The sequence below is a fragment of the Cyprinus carpio genome, chromosome A22 (genome assembly GCF_018340385.1).
Source record: "Cyprinus carpio isolate SPL01 chromosome A22, ASM1834038v1, whole genome shotgun sequence".
In the NCBI taxonomy this organism is placed as follows: Eukaryota; Metazoa; Chordata; class Actinopteri; order Cypriniformes; family Cyprinidae; genus Cyprinus; species Cyprinus carpio.
In genome coordinates, this window is record NC_056593.1 from 5,533,616 (window position 1) to 5,558,436 (window position 24,821).

The 24,821-nt window shown below is 37.4% G+C and overlaps 2 protein-coding genes across 2 annotated transcripts; one reads left to right on the forward strand and one right to left on the reverse strand.

Moving 5' to 3' along the window:
* Nucleotides 1–368: 368 nt before the first annotated feature.
* LOC109056651 (mitochondrial import inner membrane translocase subunit Tim13-like) lies at nucleotides 369–2,248 on the reverse strand. The gene is made up of 3 exons (XM_019073845.2): nucleotides 2,027–2,248; nucleotides 1,340–1,408; nucleotides 369–1,242 (listed from the first exon to the last, which is right to left on the reverse strand). The coding sequence occupies exons 1-3, from the start codon at nucleotides 2,144–2,146 to the stop codon at nucleotides 1,144–1,146; spliced, it is 288 nt and encodes a 95-aa protein (XP_018929390.1). The 5' UTR covers nucleotides 2,147–2,248; the 3' UTR covers nucleotides 369–1,143.
* A 1,129-nt stretch (nucleotides 2,249–3,377) lies between these two features.
* LOC109061227 (ectoderm-neural cortex protein 1-like) lies at nucleotides 3,378–13,705 on the forward strand. The gene is made up of 3 exons (XM_042712384.1): nucleotides 3,378–3,606; nucleotides 4,782–6,579; nucleotides 11,519–13,705. The coding sequence occupies exon 2, from the start codon at nucleotides 4,789–4,791 to the stop codon at nucleotides 6,556–6,558; it is 1,770 nt and encodes a 589-aa protein (XP_042568318.1). The 5' UTR covers nucleotides 3,378–3,606; nucleotides 4,782–4,788; the 3' UTR covers nucleotides 6,559–6,579; nucleotides 11,519–13,705.
* The last annotated feature ends 11,116 nt before the right edge of the window (nucleotides 13,706–24,821 follow it).

A 24,821-nucleotide genomic window follows, 5' to 3' on the forward strand; every position in this document is an offset into this window, starting at 1 on the left:
TAAAGAGATATCACCAGCAGGATTTTTATTACTACAAATCAAAAATGACTTTACTACAAAATGAAGGCAGTTTACATTGACTTGTTTGATGCATTAAAGCCAGAAACATACACTAGTACACAAGCAACAAATCAAAAGCTAAACCTCAATACAAAAGTCTGTGCCATTAAACAAGATGCTTTTCAAAGTGTTGCTCTGCCATGACAGAACTTGATCAGGCTTTAGAAGAAAATGCATGCTATAGCGCCCCAGGTGGCAACACTGAGAATGCAACATGTACAATCATGTACTTGTTTAGTGTTTCAGTCCTAATTTGTACAAATGGTGCTACATCTGTTAACCAGTGAAATAATAAACATCAATAAAAATGGACTCTGTGGTATTTATTTGCATTACATAAAAACAGCTTGGTGACAATGTCCTGGTGGAGTTTGCATCTCAATATTTAATAAAGCAAAGGAAATGGGGTATTTTGACGTGTGTACACAAAGGGATCTGCTTTTACAGGGTTTACGGTTCTAAACAACCCTACTACTGAACTTAACAGACAATGAGACAAATGACACTCCAGGGTTGACAACTGCGGTTTGATCTTCAGGGGCAAGCAAGAAGGACTGTTCAGCTGCTCCTGGTGAAGAAGTGACAATTTTTGCAACAAAGACGCCTCTGAATTCTCCCCCTCTGGGAATAGAACTAGTTTTTTGGAACGGAGTTGGTAAAGTGAGCCCTTCACTCAGGAAATGGAGCAACATCCACCCAATGACAAAAGGCAGACCGTACACTGAATTTTGATTCTGCTTAATGTATAGATAACAAAATAAGGGGAGGAGTCCAAATGTAGCATTGTTTTTAAACCTGCGAACAGGTGCTGGATCCAGAAACACTGGATCTAAAGATCCAGACCAATTCTTTTGTTATCCCAATCCTGGCCATCTTTTTAAGCAAATTAAGATTGAAATCTTTTCAACACACAAAATTTAATGAAAAATGTCCTTGTAGAGTCTAAATCCAACCACCTTGTTCCTTCTGAAGCCATCAGCTGATGTTGTGTGGTAAGAGAGCCAAGTCTACAAACCCCGTGTGCATTTAGAGACTAGACATCTCTACCTGAGGACTGAGGTAGTACCGGCCACCATCTGCACATCAAATACGTGCCCTTTCCCTCTGTAATCTTGAATTATATGCACGGGACACCGTGTTCCATGCGTCCATGTAGCGGTCCATACACATGGCAATGCATTTCTGGGAAAAACAAAAGGGGTACAAATTTACAGGGTTAAGATGTTGTGGTTTTTTCTTAAATAAATACAGTTAACGGCATAGGAAGTATTTTTCCCACCTGTTCAGAGTTGTCTAGTGTGCTTCCTGGTTTGCCAATGCACTTCTTGAAGCATTTATCAGTCATTCTCTGCAATGCAGGACAAATTACGCCATTACGAATGCACTGAATAATTGTTTTTATAAGTGATACCTTGAAGAACCTTGCCAAGATAAAATAAAAAAAAAAGTACTACGGCAGTATCATACAGTGAAAATATTTGGTGTAGGATTTACTTCGAAACAATTCAGTCAGAAATTGCTAATACATTTTACAAATACTTGAAGCATTTTTAAGCAAAAACACTGAAATGATATTTTCTTGTAAAATGCACTTATTATTGACAACAAAATCAGTATTTATAGTATAGTATAGTATAGTATAGTGGTGGTATCCCATTGTGATTTTATAGTACTTTAAACTAATTCTTTAAATAGATATGGCATTTCAAATGTTTTGCAAGAATATCATACTATGGTACTACTATGGTACTTTCTGTACCTATTTCGGACGTTTTGTATGTATATTAGACATACTTTGGAATACCATAGTACCTAAATCAATGTATTCCACCACTGTACTTATTGAAAGAGTACCATATTCATATACCATATCATTTCACAATATTTAAAAGATTACTGTGGTAATAGTACATGTTCAAAAACACAGTTTTACCATAGTATACAGATAAAGGTTAAAGTCATTTACCTGCAGCAGCTCTTGCGCGTTTGCAACAGCAATCTGAACTTTAACCTGCTCCATTATAGTGCCAGGGTCTATTTTACCAGACGAGGAGCCCGAAGACAAATCTGAACCGAAACTGTCCATTTTACACACTTATGGATCTAATAACAGTGACAGCGATTAAAGTCAGTGTGTGTAGCTTCGGTACATGTGATAATTTTGCCCTTGAGATGAACCGGAAGCGCTCTGGAAAACATCCTGACTGTTGACTTATGGGAAATGAAGTTTTTCAGTTTTACAGTAAAACTAAAATTAACAACAATTATAAAAAGAATAACTATAATAAAATAATAAATCATAACGTGATACATTTTAAACAACAACAATATTCTGATTTTAAAACGATTGATCATTTATGATTTTTTTTTTTGATTTAACAAATTTTGCAATTTTAAAAAGCAAAAAAAAAAGATATTAATGTAGCATATAAATATTTATTAGTCTGCAATCTTTGCATTTTTATACAAATATCTGTTTATAATAAATTGTGTTTTCTAATGGTTTCGCATGTTGCAATATGAGTGCGTCCAGAAGGTGGCGCTACATTCCAACAGGTTGGATATTGCTATGGAGAAATTATTTTATTTTATTTTAATTGTATTTTGTTGGGTGTTTGTATGTTGTTTATTATTTTATTTTGTTTTAATAGTATTTTAATTTGGTTTTGTAAGTTATTTATAATAAACAAATGTATAAATAATACAGTAAAATGATTCCATGCCAGAAGGATTTCGTCAGGAAAGTCAGATAGAGTTAGGAAAGACAGATATAATTGGTGTTGAAGACTACCTAAACAGAGCATTGAGACAGTAACGGCTGTGTTTAAGCTCTGATGACTCTATTAGTCATTAACACTGAGTGTTGGCAGGGGGTCTGACAGTTATTTACAACCATAATACAGTACAGTGAGTGTTCACTCATTCACAGTACAAGTACACTGGAGTTGTTTGTACAACAACCTCTCTGAGGGTAAAGGAAAGATGCTAAGAATAACACATGCCCTTCTTGTTGGCATAATTGTGATGGAAAGCAAACAGTGGGTTGACACTAAATACCATAATGAAAGAGACTCGATGTACTGTGGTGGTAGTATAATGGCATAAAATGGTACTTGTTTGATTTTTAAAATTATTATTATTATTATACTGTATTTAAATCTATTTTTGGTCTTACGTTCGACAAATTTTTTTAAAAATGTCCATGCATCCACCATGCATTGTCTTTCAGTATCAGTCGCACTGACGTGTGCACGAGCGCTCATTCTCCGAAACACTTCTGAATGCTTTTAAAACGCGTCCTAAGATCACCTCCTCCGCCAGCAAGAGGAGGAGCGACTGGGATCTACGCTACAAGCTCACTCACAGCTCTGATCACAATAGTGATGTTCCCCGGCAGCGTGTAACAGTGAGAGCGCGCAGACTACAGACTGGGCTCATCTCGAGAAATGTTACTACTGAAACCTTTCAGCGAGGCGTCTTAAAGTAACACGCGTCCTTAAAAGTCGAATGCGTTCTGTACAAGTCCGTGCGTGAAAAGGGAATAAGGTAAAGTCATGCTACTTTTGGTTTTACAACACAATGTTACAATATACGAACATGTATAGATTTACTGTAACGTTACTGCTCAGAAAACCTAAAAACTCGCCTCAACCTTCGCTTTAACGTTGAATCTTTGACTGCTTTGCGAAATGATCTCATAACATATAATATTCAATTTTTTCTGTATTTTTTAAGTAAAGAAATATACAGAAAATGTAGACTCTGTTGTATAAAAGTTACTTAAACGCGAAAAAAAATCACGTGTTGTCATGGTAACCAAAGTTACTGTAAAATTCATTCTGAATTCGAATGCGTTATTTTTCTCTAGGCAGTAATTGTAGAAACAACAAATATAGAAACTAGGCATTTTATTGATACCATGGTAAATTCAGGGGTCATTGTATCTTGGTTGATCCAACTTTAAGATGTTTTGGTGGCTGTTTAAAGGCTTTCTATAGAAAATTAACCTTAGTTTTATTATAGTAAAAGTGTAGTAACCATGTTTTTTTTTTTTTTTTTTTTTTTTTTTTGGCATATTGATTACAATTTTTATAACCACAGTTTTAAAACTATGGGTAGTGTAAGCAACACCATACACCAAAAGTTAATTTTCGAAAGGGTAGGTTGTTGTTTTCAGTGAGAATGTATTCATTGTTATGTACAATATTTTAAATGTGGTACAAAAAACATATAAATGTTCTAATTATTCCATCTTTCATTTTCATTTTTTTTTTATGTTTCACTATTGTACTGCCAGTAGACAATCAAGTTTCATATTGCTGTGCAGTGTTGGATTGTTGAATGCATAACTGAAATGATGAAATGATGAAATGATAGCTAAGAGCAGTAACTTTATCAGAGATCAAAGAGAATTATGAATCCTTAACCCTTGTACTGAAAGGGAGAACAATCTCAAGGTAAACGAAAAGCTGTAATGTTTTATTGCTGTTTAACAAATGATTATGGGTTTACTGCCGTCCAAGGAGATGGTTGGTTCCAAGTGTAATTGCCCTAATTATTATGTATCCACTGTCTAATTATATGTTAAGGATTCTTAAACACTGCTGAACAATAGGCCTTCTGAGTAATATCAAATGAACGTTCATGGATTATATAAGATGTTAATACTTTATCAAAAGGGGTCTGAAAGGAAATCGTTTCTCTTTTTGTCTTTTATCCAGTTTAAAGATGTCTGTCAGTAATCACGAGAACCGAAAGTCGAGGTCAAGCTCTGGGTCCATGAACATCCAGCTGTTCCACAAGACATCACATGCAGACAGCCTGCTTATCCAACTCAACCTCCTCCGCAAGCGTCATGTCTTCACGGATGTAGTCCTGCGTGCTGGACATCGAGCATTTCCATGCCACCGGGCGGTTCTGGCTTCGTGTAGCCGGTATTTTGAGGCCATGTTCGGCGGTGGTCTGAAGGAGAGTCGAGATGCTGAGGTCAACTTCCATGACTCTTTGCATCCGGAGGTTTTGGAGCTCCTTCTAGACTACGCCTACTCTGCCCGGGTGATCATTAACGAGGAAAATGCGGAGTCTTTGCTGGAGGCTGGCGACATGCTCCAGTTCCACGACATCCGTGATGCCGCTGCAGAATTTCTGGAGAAGAATCTGCATCAGTCTAACTGCCTTGGAATGATGCTTCTGTCCGATGCTCATCAGTGCCAGAGGCTGTATGAACTTTCTTGGCGAATGTGTCTGGCTAATTTTGCTAATCTTTACCACACTGAAGATTTCCTAAGCTTGCCCAAAGATAAAGTTCAAGAGCTTGTTTTTAGTGAGGAGCTGGAGGTTGAGGATGAAAGTATTGTGTACGAGGCTGTTATTGACTGGGTTAGAGCAGACGTCGGAAGGAGACACCTTGATCTTCCCGACCTTCTACGGTGTGTTCGACTCGCCCTGCTCCCGGAAACCTACCTGCTAAAGAACGTTGCATCTGAGGAGCTTGTCATGGGACACAAGGTGGGCCGTGAGATTGTGGAAGATGCTGTCCGTTGCAAAATGAAGATCCTGCAGAATGACGGCGTTGTCACAGGATTCTGCGCCCGACCCCGGAAAGTCAGCCAAGCTCTTCTGCTTCTAGGAGGCCAAACGTTCATGTGCGACAAAATATACATGATTGATCACAAGACAAAGGAGATTACTCCCAAAACGGACATTCCTAGCCCTCGCAAAGAGTGTAGTGCTTGTGCCATTGGCTGTAAAGTATATGTCACAGGTGGTCGAGGGTCTGAAAATGGGGCTTCAAAAGACGTTTGGGTCTACGACACCTTGCATGACGAATGGTCCAAAGCTGCACCGATGCTCGTCGCTAGATTCGGACATGGTTCAGCAGAACTTGATCACAGCCTGTATGTAGTAGGTGGACACACATCCCTTGCAGGGTCGTTCCCTGTGTCCCCGTCTGTGTCTCTCAAACAAGTGGAGCAGTACAACCCCCAATCCAACAAGTGGACACTAGTTGCCCCTCTTCGAGAGGGTGTGAGCAATGCTGCTGTTGTAGGGGCCAAAAACAAACTCTTTGCTTTCGGAGGGACTAGTGTCAACAGGGACAGGTATCCTAAGGTTCAGTGCTTCGACCCCTGTGAGAACAGGTGGACTGTCCCGGCCACTTGTCCTCAGCTCTGGCGTTACACAGCGGCAGCAGTTGTTGGGAACCATGTTGTGGTCATTGGTGGAGATACAGAGTTCTCTGCAAGCTCCGCGTACCGCTTCAATAGTGAGACGTTCCAGTGGACCAAGTTTGGTGACGTGACTTCCAAGAGAATCAGCTGTCATGCAGTGGCGTCAGGGAATCGCCTCTATGTGGTCGGGGGCTACTTTGGGGCACAGAGATGTAAAACCTTGGACTGCTATGACCCGTCAACGGACTCATGGGATAGTATAACAAGCGTACCATATTCGCTTATCCCAACAGCATTTGTCAGCACCTGGAAGTACCTCCCATCTTGAAGAAAATATGTATTTTATTTGGTGAGTACTGTCTGGTGATACTGTCCAATTGACAACATTTGCCTTGACTACAAGCCCCCTCAGATGTATAAAGCAGTAATTTTGTTTGTTGTTGAAAAATATCTAATTGTAATTAGTGCTGTTGGGTGTCGAATAAAGACAAAGTCTTCATTAATAGTTCAAAAAGGAATGTGGCAGCACAAATTACAGAGTAAAATGCATCTCTCTGGGACATACAGGCTTTTCCAAATGCTTCCAGCAAGAATAGTATTAGGTTCATGCTTGTAGTTCTGCCTATGGCAAGGCCTGTACCATTTTTTGCACATTGCTCCACTGAAACAGCATATGGGTTTGCTTCCCTGGGTTGTTTACAAATCCTCCGTCTTTTCTTTTAAATAAATGTCAGGGCTTATTGTTCTCTCTAGCACACACAGTAGCCAGACAGATAACAAACTCAAATAATGGCTGATGATGTTTAGAGAAGGTGTGTTTTATTTGAGATAGAGGCCTAATGTTTGGCAGGAAGATTCAAGAATGGAGACTGGAACCTTTCAACTTGTCAGGTGGCATCTTAACCTCTTTATTTGTTTTAAAAGGCTTTTGCTTGAAGAATTCTTGAGTAACCCTCGCTAGTTCAACTTCTAAAACAGCTCGTCAAGTTTAGCACACTCGCAGCTTGTAACCGAGAGCTCAGCGCTCACTTAATGGAAGGATGCCTAGGGGAACTGCTGTTTGCCCTTCCTCAATAATAAACAGATGGTTTGGGTGGAGACAGGCAGAAGAGAGGCCCAGATCTGCAAAGCTGCGGCTGACGAGTATGTTTTATCCTTCTTTGAGAGTGCAAACGGTGCAGTTCCAGCTCGTTTGAATGTCACTTATTTGCTGTTGATTTTTGCACAGAATAGCTTTGTGAGAAACGGCGAGCAAGGCATGTGGAATAGGGTGCAGCTATATTTTGCCACATTTGGCAGCCAGCAGCTTAAAACTAAAAATACACATTGCTTCAGAAGCTGTCATCTCATAACGGGGCGAGGAATACAAACAGAGAAAATCTCCTTCTCTTTGATGTTCACTTTTGCCACGAACCAACTTCCAGTACGCTTTACGAACATGCGTCACAACAAAGATGCAGATATCTCAGAAAATTTCTTACCAGTCAGTCATGCCCATTTAAATACAGATACATTTCCTTCCTATTGTCACTGCATCTCAGTGCTGTGAGTCACTGTTTGACTTTGACTTGGTGTAGATATATTCGGTGGAACGCAGTTCTCTCAACATACATAGTATACTTCTTCCATCCCAACCTGGGATAGCAAGACATGGGTTGTCTGTATTTACTCAAACAATGATTTGACAAATACAGATTGGTTTCCTCACAGCTAACATAGCATCAGTACCTCAAGGCTAACAGGAATCACAGCCACAAAACTCTTCTTAGACAACTTGGGTTATGTTTGAAACTTTTTGAAACATACTTTTCTTGCAGTATTTGGTATGTGTACATCACTTGTCAACACGTGAATTATAAAACTGTGTATCCCACAATGCACTGTGCTTGATTTGATCTTCCATGGTTACAGTTGAATTATATTTCCTGTCTTCAGGCAACTTTAATGTTTTCTAGCTGGCAAAACTAGTAATCCAAACTGTAACATGAGCTCCAGGGAGGAAGTTTTCAAGATCTTCTCATTCTTTGGTTATGCAGAGCAGGCTGTCATAACTGGCACTCATCCAATATACACCATATGAGTCTCTGTTTGTTGTATGACACACCTGATCTAGGTCAAGGGTCGGTTCCTGGTTCTCAGGATAGCTTTATTATCCACCGAGCGGACCAGAGTGACCCTCATAGTCAATACTAATGTTTACTAATTTACACCTTTTAAAAAGCCATCTGAAACGCTAACAAAAAGGGGCCAGGGATGCATAGATCGAAAAGACCTGACATTTTTGTTAATTTTGTTAAAAAAAATTATGCAAAAGAAAATGCCAGTGTGGTTTAAACTGTCATCCTTTGATTTATATGTTAACCCGCACACACTTGCTCATTAGTAAACATTGCCAGAATATTGAGAGGCGGAGCATAATGCAAAGCAAAGGGTGTCTCCTAATAAATAAGGTGCTGATTGGGATTGATCTGTTAGTAGAGGAGCAGATCACAGATCAGTCTGTGCAGAAGTTTACACAGCTGTCATTAATTCATCCCACGACCCTCATTACATCTGCTGGAACCATCAGGAAAGAGCTAGAGCCAAACCACTGCTTAACAATTTAGCTGTGCTGCAGAAATATTTAATAGTATTATTTAAGTTTTATTAAGGGTTATAAAGAAGCAGACAATTAAATCTGAATGATACATATTTATTATTTACATTGATTTATTTACTTCAGATTTTATTAAAAAGCAACTGTGATACAAAACAATGGGTGGAAATAATGTATTTGGATAATTTTTATAAAATGTATAAAAAATTTAATAAATGTTTTTCTTAATTTTTCTTAGATGTTTACTATTAATCATGAAAATTGTTTTCACCATTTTTAAAATAAATACATTTATATGAGTGATAAATTATTTAGCACTCAAACAAATAAATAATTTTTAAAATAAATACATATGTAAAAAATAAAAAATTCCAGACAAGTAACAAATAAATAAATAACATTTTATTTATTATTTATTTTGTAAAAAATTAGTTAGGTAAACCACCACTTAACCATTTTTTGAATTCTATTTTACTTTTGTTTTTTTATTAATTATTTTTTTTTGTTTATGTCTTTATTTTACTAATGTTTTTTTATTACTTAAATTTGATAGTATCTATCTATACTATTTATTTTCAAGTAGTACAAAACTAGTAAAAATTTATTTTCAATATAGTACATTCCTGCTTTTCACCATTTATTGATTAATAAATTTATACATTACCCAAATAACATTACATTAAATAACATTTTATTTATTATTTATTCTGTAAAAATAACTTGGAAACCAATAAGTGCTTAAAAACAACTAAAATGTGAGATTAGCACAATAAAAAAAAATATTTAAAAAATAATTTGAATACAAAGCCCTTAAGTCCTTTGAAAAAGTATGTTTTTTATATTTTAAAGTACACATTTGACTGCCTAATAAAACATGGTAGTAAATGCCAGAGTTTGGAAGAATGAAGTAGATGTAATAAAGACAAATAAGAAGGTTTTCAGTTTATGGCTGTGCTAGGTGATGAAAACAACCATAAAATTTATTAAACACAAGCTGACTGAATCCCAGGCATGTGTTTCGGGTCTTCAGACTCACTTTAATGGAATTTCCAAGGGCTGCAAACTGGGTCAAAGGTCACCTCTCCTGCTGCTTTGGGATGGGTGAGACCACTGATGCTGATGGATGAGCACTTATGCAACACTGAGAAGTTCACTTCTCCGAAGCATTTGTGTGGTTTGTGTAGCATCACTTCTCACATCTTAAATTAAAGTGTCTCTGCCACGTCCCAGAAATAACACAAAGGTATGAAATACGGTATGCTTATGTTTAAATATAACCGGCTCTGAAGCTGCTGTACTTGTGAAACGCTGATCTCTCTCAGGTAGTATTTTTAATGCTGCTGGAGTGTTGATCATCTCAACAACGGAAAAACAGACACAGTGTCCGGAAAGGATGCAGTATTGGGAGAAATGAATAGCATTTGAATTTAGAGATCTGAACTTTGACCCTCATGCATCATGTTTAAAACAGTATTGTATAGAGAAAGATCATTATATCCATCAGTAAAGAGGGGTTCAAGCCTTTAATAACAGCAGCAGACACATGGAAGCGTGTTGTGGTGTAAAGAGACACTGCTGGGTGCGAACGGATCAGCTGGCTGGTTTTAGCAGTTAGGTCACAGTATTATCTGGACTTTACAGCGTTGTTAACCCTGTTAAACTCTAAATCAGCTTAAATGGTGTCAGTCCTCAGCGTTATTCCTTGGGTGAGCTCTAACTGGAGAGTACACACAAATGCATTTACAACACTTATGGCGTTATTTACAATAAAATATTAATAATATTTAATAATAAAAAATATATTTTTAAATTGTAATTAAATTTTAGATAAATAATAATAAAATGAAATAATAATAAAAGTTTAATATATAAAACAGAATAATATTTAAACGAGCACTTTTAAAACGTTAATAATACAAAATAATAATAATGTTTTTTTAATGTTTTTATGTATATATATAATATATATATATATATATATATATATATATATATATATATACTATCTATATATATATATCAATTCAATTTAATACAGTAAAAATAAAATATTTAATTTGAACTTAATAAATTGTATGATATTAATGAATAATAATAGTGTTAGTAATGTTATTAAATTTAATTATTGTATGATGTATCTGCATTTTATATGCAATGTTGCTAAATATTTTAAAAAGTTAATAAAAAAACAATAATAAATAAAATTGTATTTTAAATTGAATTATTCTTATTAAATAATAATAATTTATATAATATTAATTCATAATAATGGTGTTATTCATTTTATTACATTAAATGATTATATTATATATCTGGATTTTATTTGCCTTGTTTATGTTTAGTTTTTGGTTATTGTTTAGTCCTTTTGGTTTAATGGTTTACTCATTGCTAATGCAACCGCACCAATAAAATACACTCTTAATAGGTAAAATGTTCAAAAACTCATCTAAAGGAAGAGCCTGTTTTATAGGTTTTGGAAAAACATGTTGGGAAAGTGGAAATTAGGCACAAGTGAACATGTTTTAGGGGTGAATCATTTAACAGGGCAAGAACAATTTTATAGTATGTGTTTCAAAGCTCTTCTGAAATTAAAAATGTTACCAATAGTTTTGCGATGCACTCAAGTTTCTCAACTAATGTGAAGTAGTGTAGGTGAACATGTGTAACTCATTCCCTGTTTTTCCGTCCTCAGATCTTCCGACGTTCTCTGGAATGTGGCTGAGTTCCCCCCCATGAGGTCTGGGAATGCCGGGGGAGGGGAGACGCTTTTCCTCCTTCACATTCACATGGACCTCGTGCTGGAAACCAAGCCTTAGGTCAGTCGGGTGGGTAACTATGGCAACCGGAGCCCATCCCAGCACACCGCAGTCCTGACGGAGAGATGCAGAAAGCATTGTGAACGCATGTGTACATAAACTTACTAGACATAACTCTTTAAAACAGGTTATTTTTAGCCTGAGGTTCCACGCTTCAGTGTCTGGCTCACTCACATGGATCCAGCGCAGTCATAAATTAAGCAATAATTAACCCTTGCCTCTGGTAACTCACTTAAGCAAATGAAACTGGGCTCACTGTGTTTTTAGTAGACTTGGGTGACCTTTGAAAGAGGAAATGAACCCAAAATTGTAGAATAACTAGTTAGGTTTTTATATAGAATGTTGTTTTTATTGTTTTTTTAAATTAAATATATTTTATTTCACAAGAATATTCAGAACACTTATCTGATTAGCACTGTATTCTTGTTTTAAAAGTACTAGACAAATAGCCAGGCTGGGCTAATAGACAAGTTTGGGTGGTATTTCACCCCCAAATGATAAGAAATTAAGTCTGTTTTTAAATGGGTTGCATTGTGGTATTATTTTCAAGCCAGTTAAAGCAGATTCTCATTACCGTAATGCAAAAATATCATTACCTTCTTGGACAAAGAGCAAGAATGTAATTTTTAAAATTAAGTTTTAAGTATTTAAGCATATGCAGATTTTAACTGAAACTACCTAAAATAAATACTTAAAAATCCTAGACAAATTACGGTAATGAGGAAAACACCCTTAATTGTTATGAAAATAATGTCAAAATGTGAAAAAAGAAGAAACAAATAAGAAGTTATATTTTGCATAAAGAAAATGAAACCTAGTTTTAAATAGTTTGCATCGTGACATTATTTTCAGGGCCATTAAAGCACATTTCCTCCCTAAATTCTCATTACCGTAATGCCAAAAATCATTACATAATGCCAAAGAACAGGAATGTATTTCTTATTATGTAAAGTCATACACATATGCAGATTTTAATAGAAAAAAAAAAATACTTAATCCTGGACAAATTATGGCAATGAGGAAAATATCCTTAATTATCAGCAAAATAATGTCACAATGTGGAGGAAAAAAAAGAAATAAAGAAACTACATTTTGCATCATGAAGCCTGGTTTTAGATTGTTTGCATTGTGGATTTATTTTCAGGGCAATTAAAGCATATTTTGCCCCCAAATTATTATTACTGTAATACAAAAAAGTCATTACCATAATGAAAAATTATTAAAGAATAAACATGGTAATGAAGTAAAATGTTCTTAGTTGTAAAGAAAAATTCACAATGCAAAAAAAGAAAAACAAATAAGAAATTATATTTTGCATGAAGACAATGAAGAATATTTTTAGATTGTTTAGGTTTTTTTCAAGGTAATTAAAGCAGATTGTCCTCCAAAATTCTCATTACTGTAGTGCAAAAAAGTGGTTAAAAACAAGAATATATATTATAACTGTATTTATCCTAAAATAGGCTTCATTTTCTTTCTACAATATAAATAATAAAATATTACTTGTCACTCAACTGTAGTGTAGTTTACAATGTGAATGACATTCGCTTAGTTTTTAAGGTGGTTAAACTACTAAAGCTGTGGATTCCTTCTTAATGGTTTTGTGCCAAACCTTCAAAAAACTCTTTTCAAAGTGTACGAAAACCTTACAAACTTCTTAAATGATGTTGCCGTACATGTAGCCTTGATTATGCTCTATTATTGTATGTACATTTGTGAAGTATATTGTATTTTTTTTAAGTAGATTTTGCACATTGTGTCCTCCTCACTGTTGAACGGTCATCTACACTCATAAGGGTGTTTTTCTTAAACGTCATTAGAATGTGTTGCCTGAAGCCAAAGAAAGCAGCACAGATAGAAACATGTTACCAGCTAAACATTGCTTTATTGTGAAAGGCTCGCTTCTTTGTGTTGTGAAATGTCTTAATTTGTATCTAGATTTTTGATATCACTGATTCTTGTTCTGTTTTTTGGAAATTTAACGCCAAATATTATTGTTTCTAGTTTCTGTCAGTCATACAGTAGGGTGTATTAAAGACTTTTTAAATAAACTGTCTGTGAAAATCCTGAGCATGTGTTCTTTTGTCTTGTAGAGCAAGGATTGGATAAGTGGATCCACTAAGTGACAAGGAATGTCTCACACCTTTCTTAACTTGCTAGATATGCTAGAATTTTGTAATTGTTGGTCACACCCAGTCGATTTTAACCACAGCGATTTCCAGCCGCTCCAGAAACTGGAGTGTAAAGTTTAATTCCTCTGCTCAAACTTTATGACTTCATGTTGCTATTTTAGCTCAGAGATGGTCTTCTTCAGACACGACTCTAGAAAGGGTGTGTGTACATGTCATGGCACCTGCCTCATTCCACTCATTCCCGAGCAGGTGTTATTAGTGGAAATGCCAACGAATGGCACTGAAACCACACTGCGATCCTTTGCCCAGATTATAGGGAAGAGATCTGTCTGTTGAAACAAAGATACATAAATTAAGTCAAACTACAAAAATACTAAATTTGTTTCAATTTAACTTTGGAGAAACTGACCAGATGTTGGTAAGTTTCTTTCACAGGCAAAACCCACTTCTGAGGGTTGTAGGACCATCCAAGGTATACATGAGTTTGTTTCTTGATCAGAACAGATTTGGAGATATTTAGCATTACATCACTTGCTCACCAATGGATCCTTTGCAGTGAATGGGTGCCATCAAAATGAGACTCCAAACAGCTGATAAAAACAATATAGTAATCCACACAACATATTTTTTTAAAACTGTTTTGGGTTTTAAATGGTGCTTGATCTGTGCTTCTCTTCTGATTCAGACGAGACAACTTTTTGGATTACTTGTAGATTATTATGATTTTTTTATCAGCTGTTTGGACTCTCATTCTGATGGCACCCATTCACTGCAGAGTGATGAAATTCTAAACATCTCCAAATCTTTTTTGTTGATTAAACAAACTCATCTACATCTCGGATGGCCTGAGGGTTTAGTATATTTTAAACAAATTTTCATATTTGGGTGAACTAAGCCTGTAAGATATCAACGTTGAGTGATGAAATTAAATATTACATCTCAACCAATTCAGTCATTTCCAAACCAAATCCATGGCCGAGCTCCAAGAGAATGGTTGAAAAAGACATTGATAGAGAAAGTAAGAGCTGGGCTGATGCCTGCCAGACACTTTTGAATAAGTTATGCATGTGGAGGTCAAAAGCCACGGGTCTGTGCACTAATAGAACCGATCAGAGATGCCAGATGGGAGAAATCCCTAAAAGCAGCTGGGCACAATCCCATTGGGAAGAAAACTGGGTTTTCCAGAGAGATGTTTTTGTAACAATGATTTTGCAACTACTGAAACATTTGCAATAAATAGCATGACGGTTTAAACTAGAACAGAAAAGTTTGAATTTCGAAGTTGGCTTGAAAATCCTTTTGAAGTTTAAAGGTTATTGAGGTAACTAATAATTTTAAATCTACTAAATATGAGCAAAAAGACTGAAAAATGTTTTAACTGACAAAAATAGGTTGTACAAAGTATATATATTTATATATTGCATTGCTGGCTTTTGTGTACTGGAACACTGAAAAAAGGCGGCAAAAAACAAACTTCATTCATCACAAGCACTGTATTCCAGCTGAGCACGTCGACCCACTCAGTGCTTCAGCTGTGAGCGCAGATGGGAAGCAGCATCTGAATGAATGCGACGAAACACAAAAAAGGCACGGGGATATGAGACATCTTCCTTTCAGAGGGATCCTGGCAGGATGTGTGCGGGCGCTAGAGTGTTTTTGTGAGACTCCTCAAAAGCTCCATTGTCATGCAAAATGAAAAACCGCCGAATTCAAAAAGATTCCGCCGGCGACGCAATTAATGCGCCACGCATAAATAGATGTTTGAAACTTTGCAGAAGACAAAAGGACTAGCCAGCACGGTCTGGAAAGGAAGGACCGCCACAGCATGGACAGGAGGAGGAGGCGGTTGGTGTATTCGGCCTTAGTGTGTGTAGTTGGTCAACGCTTGTCGTAACCCTGAGAAGAAAGGGCACATTTGGGTGGAACAGACACTAAGGGGACCGAAGCCCCCCTTCACCTAAATACTGGCGTGTGTCTGCCAGGCGGATGTGTGCAGCTGGGGGGTCTCCAGGAACACAGAGATCCTGCATAGTTAACAATCAGCTTCCAATGGTTGCCTCCCATGGCCAGAAGCGTCCTTTCCAACCATCCACCTCCTTAGAATCTGTAATCACAACTAAATCAATGCATAAACACAAATATTATTACACTCTCCAGGAACATCTGGCATAGCACATCTTGTTTCTTATGCTCAGAAAAAAATAGGCCCCCCAGGGTCTATTCAAGAGGTTTATTGCCCAACCAACACAGCAACTCCCATTCCTTAAGAAATGCAAGAAATTTGTTGTTGTCGACTGTGGCAGACAAGTCAAATGCCGCTTTTCCACTGCATGGTATGGCACGGTACGGATTGGCTGGAGAGAATCGTCACTATCTGCGCTAGATTTAAATCAGCACAGCCTAAGAAGGATCGAACACAACTGTTTTGAACGAGCACACATTTTTTTTAACAACCAAAAAGTTTTGTTGTATGTTTTTGGTGTTCTTTTTTTCTTGTTGTAGATGTTAGTGTCGTTCATCCAGCGAGAGTTTGATGGGGCGACGCGGAATGGAAAAGTTTTTTTTTAGGAGTCGTCGGGCAGTAGAGGAGGCACAACTATAACGACATGTAAATAATCCTGCCCACTCTAAAGTGATACTAAACTGCAGTGGAAATGCAAGCTGAGCCGTGCCATACTGTACTGAGTCATGCCGAGCTGAGGCATACCACAAAGTGGAAAAGCGCCAAAAGCAACATGTAGGTGAAAAGTTGCCACAAACAGACCCAATTCAGGCCATCTTTGACCACAGGCAAGTACTTTCCTTCAGTCGAGTCGAGATGTGATCTGTCAGGAACGTTAATAGATTTAATGATTCCTCAAGTCCTGTGGTGTAACTGGAGGGAGTCACCACACTATGGTATGAACAGCATTTAGACAGACCTCAAGGTGTGTCAAGCAACACTAATGATTTAAATGATCACCTTCATTAAAATGTGTTTGCATAACTTTAGAAGCGATGTGGTAACCTATACTCAGAATGTGTGCTCTGCATTTATGGAGCAGTAGCCAGCCATTTTTTGCTGCAGCGCCCAGGGAGCAACTGGGGGTTCAGTGCCTTGCTCAAGGGTCCCTCAGTGGGTATTGTAGTTGCTCACTCCCTCACCTACAATCCCTGCCGGTACGAGACTTGAACTCGCAACCTTTGGATTATAAGTCCAACTCTCTAACCATTAGGCCACAATTACTACCAACTGTATTGTTCTTCAATACAAACCTTGATAGTGGCTTTGCAAAGCCTTGCCTGAAAGGCAAAAAGCCTTTAAGTTAGACAGACAGACTGTATCTCTATAGCCATAAACACTGACCCAAGTAACCCAGAATGTTCAAAAATGCTTAAATGTGTTCTAGCCAATGTTGATGGATGATGAGAACTCAGGACAGGAAGCATAACTGACACGCTTTAACACACGTCGCAGGTTCTCCTGGAGCGCACACATAAATCTTCCCTCAGTAAAATGCACATCACACTGCATTAAACACAAAGAGATGGGAGTCTCCATCCACCTTGCCAAATCTCTTTGTCTAGACATCGTAAAAGAAGCCGGTTATATGTGAAAACAATAGTGCACAGAAATCTGAGTCTGTAAAATTGAGGCAAGAGACTTTTGAGAGTGTTCTGCCAGAAACGGCCAGAGGAGAGGAACAGCGTTTTGGGGAAGGGGGGAACAGTAATCACTGTTTACACAATGGAGTAATTATGCCCAACAGCAGGGGGGTGGCTGGGAGGGGCGGCGTGGACAGAAGCTTCGCTGACAGATCTAGCGGTGCTCTGATTAACAGTGAATGTTGTTATGCGATGACAAGCTTTGATGCTCAGCCTTGCGCTGTCGATGGCCTCAGGTTGAGGCGTAGCATTGAATTAAAAAAATTTCTCAACTCATAGTAGTCGACAGACAGAAAGGTTCCGAAAGGTTGCCAAATTCAAAATTGAAAACGTTTCTCGACTCGTAGTAGGTGAACAATGGAAAAAAAAAAAAAGGTGATGAGAATTGTTCAACAGAAGAATGTTGATATTTGCCATAGTTTGCGAAGATTTCCCAATGTGGGAAGTGGATTTTTCACCCCTCAACTCAAATGGTGACAAAGATAGCAGCTTGACATGCCACAGATCTTATTCACAAGCATTCCAAGGACACTTCACATGTTTGGATGCTTGAAATGGTTTCTCATCACCATAATGCCCCTTGTTTGATTGGGATGAGTGGGATTCAGTGCTATTTCCTGGAGGAAAGAAAAAACAAGAAGGAATGAGAGTGAATCGTATCTCTAGGACAGGACAGAGGGAATGAGAGTGAATCGTATCTTTCAGGCAGGGTGGGGCAGATGCTCTCTTCTGGAGTATGCCCATCCAGATATGGGCCTGGTTGATAATTACGGACCGCTCAACTGAAAAGGCACTCGAAAAGTGACATTGGGATGAATAATACAACAAAAGGAAGTGAGGCGTCTGTCTGCGGCCGTCTCTAGGGTGTTGGGGTGTCAGCCTCTTCAACTCGCAAGGTTAATGAAGCAGCTGCAGGCAAGGACGCTCCTTGGCTTTTTGTGTGTAGCACCATATGATGTACATCTTCTTTCTGTTAGAAGCTCAATCATATCCTGTACCATATCAATTGTTTTTTTTTTTTTTGATGAGCCAAAGATTTTATAACAAACTTAAACCCAATTTGTGAAATAGAATTCACTGAAATTTAAACTATTTAAAAGAAAAAATGAGAAAAAATTGTCAGAATTAAAAAGTTTTTTTTTTTACAGAAAACAGAAAATATGGTTGGAGCTGTGGCCTAGGAAATGTCCTTTTAAAGGGACACGGTTCTTTCGCAAACTTTTCGCATTCCCCAAAGAAACCTTGTGTGCACTTACAAAATGTGTGTGATGGAAATAATATTAGCGAGGAATGAGAGTGAATCGTATCTCTAGGACAGGACAGAGCCGGACAGTTTTAGGGGAACGCGATAGTTTTCTGAAAGAATGCAAATGTTTTTAATGTTGGAGAAACGCAATACTTTTGAGTGAGAATGCTAAAAAAAAAATTCAGGGGAACACAACAATTTTATGAATGAATGCAAATGTTTTGCAAGTGAATGCAAAGTTTCTCAGGGCAACGTTGTGTGTGAAAACGCAAATGTTTTGTGGGCGAACGCAGCGTTTCTTCAGGGAACGCAACAGTTTTGCAAAAAAATGCAAAAGCATTGAAATATTTTTTCCCTCACATCTAATATGTTAATGATTTTTTTTTGTAAGCACAAGCTGTTTTCAGTTTTGATTTAAAAAAAACTAATGAAAATGAATTATGATATTGTTATCATTCATTCAGGTCTGTGCTCCTATTGTAATATTTTATGCACATATTAGACACATTTCTGTGCAAACTGTGAAAACCTTCTTATGTAAGTTGTTGGTAATGATTGGTTTTTATGAACAATTTATAAAGAAATTAATTGCTTGTCTATGTCATGATCCTATTTCCCAAATTTTTCCTAATGCTGACAATTTATGTAAAAGTGTTTTTATGAAATTGCAAATTATATACAATAGTGCTAATTTACTCAACAATTGTTTTACCAACAGTTTACCAACACAAATGTTATACTTAATGAACAAAGCCCAATAAATAGAGCACATCTACACTTTTAATTGTCTTTAATTTCCAAAGGAGAATATTAGACAAACTGTGGAATAACATACTTTTAAATAAAATGCTGGAAATAACATTATGCACCTTTACACAACTAATCAAAACTAATAACTGACCAGATTTACCAATTATCAAACTAAGCAGCAGTAAAAATTCTCCCATGAAAACAAACAGGTCGGACGACAAAAAAACAGCCAACAGCATTCATTCACACAGGCCACTGACATTTATAGATCATTCAGCTTTACAAGAATCTTAGACTCGTTTTTTTCAACAGCTATTTGGCACAAGAACTACAGCATATGAGCGTTTTTTTTTTTCTTTTTTTTTCACAGATTGCCATCAACACACAAATATTTTACTATGACAGCAGATTCTTCCCAGGCCACTTTATTGGATTACACCTCTACAAACTTATGAATAAGCACAGTGTGTGTTGTGGCGTACAATCAGCCAGCAGTAACCTTATCTTCCCAGCCATATTTCGTTTTTCATGATGATAAACAAAGAACAATAACTCCATTCATCACCATTCTACACTCATATTAGTCACCTTACAACAGGTGTTCTTTAAGCACTACAAAGTATTACCGAAAAGCTATAAAAATAAAGTCATTAAAGTTGTTTCCATGGACACAGAAAAAAAAAGCAATATGCATTTATTTTTATGGGGTCAGGACAGGAAGTTATATGGCCAGCACAGAACATGATTGCTGGTGCAGACTTTGCAGAGCTGTTATGTAACTGAGAGAGAGGGATATTTTAGACACTATCATGCTTGTAAAAGTGTTAGCCTAGAACTGTCCACCAAATTAGAACATCAACACTGAGAATAATGCAGGCAGATTGCAGGAAGTTCTTACATTATTAAAGGGAAAATAGATTTGAGTGTTGTTCTTGAATTGTTAAAGGGATTATAGATGCAACTTTTTTTATTGTATAAAGCAGGGCTCCATATTGGCTGTGATTTGAACTTTAGTACGGAAGCCTGTTTCAGCCATGGAATAAAAATAAATAAAAAGTTATTTGAAATTTTTTAATCTCACAATTTAGATCCCCCCCACAGAATTACAAGATATAAACTCAGAATTAAAGCAAAAAAGCAAAAAAAAAAACAAAAAAAAAAGTTAAAATTGTTAATGCTAAATCGCAATTTTGAGATATTTATACAGTGGGGAAAATATTTTTATATATAAGTTTGCCCACTTACAAAGATATAAAGGGTCTTTAATTTTTATGGTAGGTTTATTTTAACGGATAGAGAAAGAATATCAACCAAAAAATCCAGAAAAAACACATTATATAAAAGTTAGAAATTGATTTGTTCTCTGTTATAGATCAGTTGGCGTTACAACAAATAAACTAGACCAGCGGTTCTCAGTTCCAGTCCTCGTGAACTACAAAGTAGTTTCGCTTTCTCAAGGAAACACACAGCATCTCCACAACATGGCAAGAATAAAAGTTACGCCTTCTTTCTTTGCGAACATTTGGGCGGCGTTATGCAAATCTTCCCACATCGTGACGTAGAGATGTGGGGGCGTGTTAGTTTTAGGGGGGTTTGGTTGACTTTTAACTTTGATAAAGAATATCTCTTTGGGTTTGAGACTTCAGTCTTTGCAACATTAGCGAGCTGGCAACCCTGCGTAATTTAGTGTGACTAATTCTTCAAATTGCCAGTGAAATTCTGGCTACTTTTACAGCTAAGGCGTCTAGCCAGCAGCATGAGGTTTGATTTCGTCTGCGGACAGTATAACTACAATTAACAACGTGACATGACAACAGACACTTGTGAACCAGACAGAGGTCGTCTCGTAGCACAGCATCTAAAATTAGCCAAGCACAAGACACAGACGGAAGACAGAAAACCGTTACCAAAGACAAAAGCAAGAGACATCATCTGGTAAAGAATTACTGGACACACGACTGTCAGATCTGGATTGGATAAAAGGAAAACCACAACACCTGAAAATAGCTGTGTTCCGCTGCAGCACTACAATTAGCATGGCCTGAGAGACGGACACCAGGTCCTGTTAAGTTGGGCTCCGTCTCTTTTTTCTGTGAGAAACAGGCCAGAATCAACAGACGCGTGGCCATGCGATCACACAAGCGGAGAAAGACAGAAATAAAATCATATTGTGCGAATAGACTGTCCCGGAGAGGACTTGGAATAACATAAGCACTTATCACTACAGTGTTTTACATGCTTGTGGTCAACTTCAATTGTAAGGTACAGGCTGTGTTCGGAATGGAATAGTTGCGTACTACGCAGTATATACTACTGTTATCACTACAGTGTTTTACATGCTTGTGGTCAACTTCAATTGTAAGGAAATAAAATCACATGCTTGAATGACTGGAGGCCCTGTTGCTCTCACAACCATCTTCAGTAAGTGTTTGAGAGAGACTCGTCAGAGACTACATCTGCTCTGTGCTGCCTGCCTCACTGGATCCGCTACAGTTTGCATATCGTAGCAACCGTTCTACAGACGATGCTATTGCTTTCACTCTACACACTGCTCTCTCCCACCTGGAAAATAAGAACACCTATGTGAGAATGCTGGTTTGTGGACTACAGCTCAGCATTTAACACCATAGTGCCTGCCACACTTGTTGCGAAGCTCCAGACTCTGGGACTAAACAGATATCTGTGCAGCTGGATACTGGACTTCCTAACAGGCAGAAGCCAGGTGGTCAGAATGGGCAACAACACTTCATCCCCGCTGACCCTCAACACTGGTGCTCCTCAGGGCTGTGTCCTCAGCCCGCTCCTGTACTCCCTGTACACACATGACTGTACAGCCACACACAGCTCCAACGTCATCATCAAATTCGCTGATGACACAATTGGTGATAGGCCTGATCACCGACAACGATGAGACGGCCTACAGAGAGGAGGTGAGCACCCTGACTAAATGGTGTCAGGGAGAACCACCTCTCACTCAACATCGACAAGACCAAGTAGCTGGTGGTGGATTTCAGGAGACAGAGCAGAGAACCACACACCCATCACCATCGACAAGACACCTGTGGAGCGGCTGGGGTAAGCAGCTTCAAGTTCCTCGGTGTTTAACATCAGTGAGGATCTCACCTGGTCTACACACACTGATGGAGTGCTGAAGAAGTCACATCAACGCCTCTTCTTCCTGAGACGGCTGAGGATGTTTGGAATGAGCCCCAGCATCCTCAGATCATTCTACACCTGCACTATAGAGAGCATCCTGACGGGCTGCATCACTGCCTGGTTTGGAAACAGCACCGCAGGCAAAACCGCAAAGCTCTGAAAAGGGTCGTGCGAACTGCCAGCCACATTGTTGGAGGTGAGCTTCCCTCCCTCCAGGACATCTACACCAGGCGGTGTATAAGGAAATCCCGGAGGATCATCAGTGACTCCAGCATCCTTCCCACAGACTGCTCTCTCTGCTGCCCTCAGGAAGACGTCTCCGCAGCATCCGATCCTGCACTAGCCGACTGAGGGATAGCTTTTTCCCTCAGGCTATCAGACTTATGAACAGTCTGAACTAATACACCCTACAGCATACTCCACAATATGGTATGCCACACACTGCACTTTAACTTTAACAGTTCAACACCGAACTATTTTAATACAATAATCTACCTGCTACCACTGGATTCCATCCAGTGCACATCAATAACATTTCTGTATCCAGCCCACGTACACTCTGTTGCACCTTAGCATATTTTCATGTGTACATATGTCTACATAATGTAGAATGTGTACATTCTGTGTATAGTGTATAATGTGTAGTGCTAACTGTATGTATGTACATATTGCGTAAAATGGGTAGTGCTAACTGTAAGTATGTCCAATAGTACACTGTGTTGTACTGACTATATGTATGTGCATATTGCATATTTTCACCTGTTGAAGTCTGTATGGTTATACTGTTAACTGTTTCTGCAATTTCTGGTGCACGCTCCCAAGAATTTCACTCACCAAGGCACATGTGCTGTGCTGATGTGACAATAAAGTGACTTGACTTGACTTATATACTACTGTATCCACCTTATTTTTAACGTAAGAGCGGGCGCAACCATTTATACCTTGTATGTGTGAGACTTCCGGTGTCATTCGCTTCCAGCCATTAATAATGGTACAAAATTGCTCCTTAGACTGCTTGATATTGCAAAATTGTATATTAATAAATTGTCTTAATTATAAACACACTGGTTTGTTGTGCAAATAGTTTCAGTTTACCACATTGTATTATATTTGTAATGGATTTTAATTCAAATTACTTCAGTTTATTTTATTAAAATTATCTTATAACTACATTGTATTATATTGTGTAATATTTAAAAAAAAGATATACTCATAACAAATCCTTTAAATCTGACTGTATTCAAAGAGATAGGAAAAAAAAAGTAAATTATTGTAAAAGTCATTATTAATATATATATATATATATATATATATATATATATATATATATATATATATTGCAACCGTCAATCATAAATGAATTTAAAGCGAAACTGAAACTACAAATAAACTTGGGCCAAATGCATGTTTCGTGTATGTTAATTGTATTATATTAGTTGCAGCTCATTTCAGATGATAAAAAAAATTAATTGTATTCTGGAAAATATGGTAAGACTGTACATTTTGCATTCGTAAACATATCCAACAGCAGTATTACACATATTTTCACATGACCTTTACATGTCCTCCAAACTATTTCGTACATTTTTAAATTAAATTTTGCTTAAAAATATTGTAAGTTTTTGCAAATGATGAGTCAAAAGACGTTAGACATTGCACTTGATTACTTGCTGTTCATTCGTCGCACAGCTAATGGAAGGTCAGGTTGGGCGCATTGCATCATGGGAAACAGTATTCTATGAAGTGTGCTCTTCAAAAGGTTTTTTTTAAATACACAGACAGATTTTTTCACCACATGGTAGAAACTCAGAATTGAAAGAAAAACAAAACAAAAATGTCTGATTTTAGATGCTAAATCACAATTGCGCGATAAATTCTGAGAAGATCACAATTTAGAAATTTATGATTTTAGGTGATAAATAACAATTGTGTGTTATATTCTGAGAATATATTATATGATATATATCTATATATCTATATATTATATATATATACATACACACACACACACACACACACACACACACACATATATATACACACATACATAAAAATTCGCAATTACCTTTTTTTTATTCAATAGCGGAAACAGACTCAGAATCAGATTTTTTTTCACTCATTTTATTACTAAAATGTCTCTAAAGGCAGCAGTTTTAAGTGTTCACAAGTATTTCTATTTTTCTTCGGTAGAGTGAGTACAATGCTGTGGTAGAAGAAAAAAAAAAAAATCACACTGGCCTTGCGTGCTAA

Excerpts from the sequence above, each read along its gene's own strand:
- LOC109056651 (XM_019073845.2), bottom strand. The coding sequence starts at position 2,146 with ATGGACAGTTTCGGTTCAGATTTGTCTTCGGGCTCCTCGTCTGGTAAA. Across the intron at positions 1,409-2,026 it reads ACGCGCAAGAGCTGCTGCAG|AGAATGACTGATAAATGCTT; the intron begins GTAAATGACTTT and ends CCTGCATTGCAG. Across the intron at positions 1,243-1,339 it reads CACTAGACAACTCTGAACAG|AAATGCATTGCCATGTGTAT; the intron begins GTGGGAAAAATA and ends TGTTTTTCCCAG.
- LOC109061227 (XM_042712384.1), top strand. The coding sequence starts at position 4,789 with ATGTCTGTCAGTAATCACGAGAACCGAAAGTCGAGGTCAAGCTCTGGG.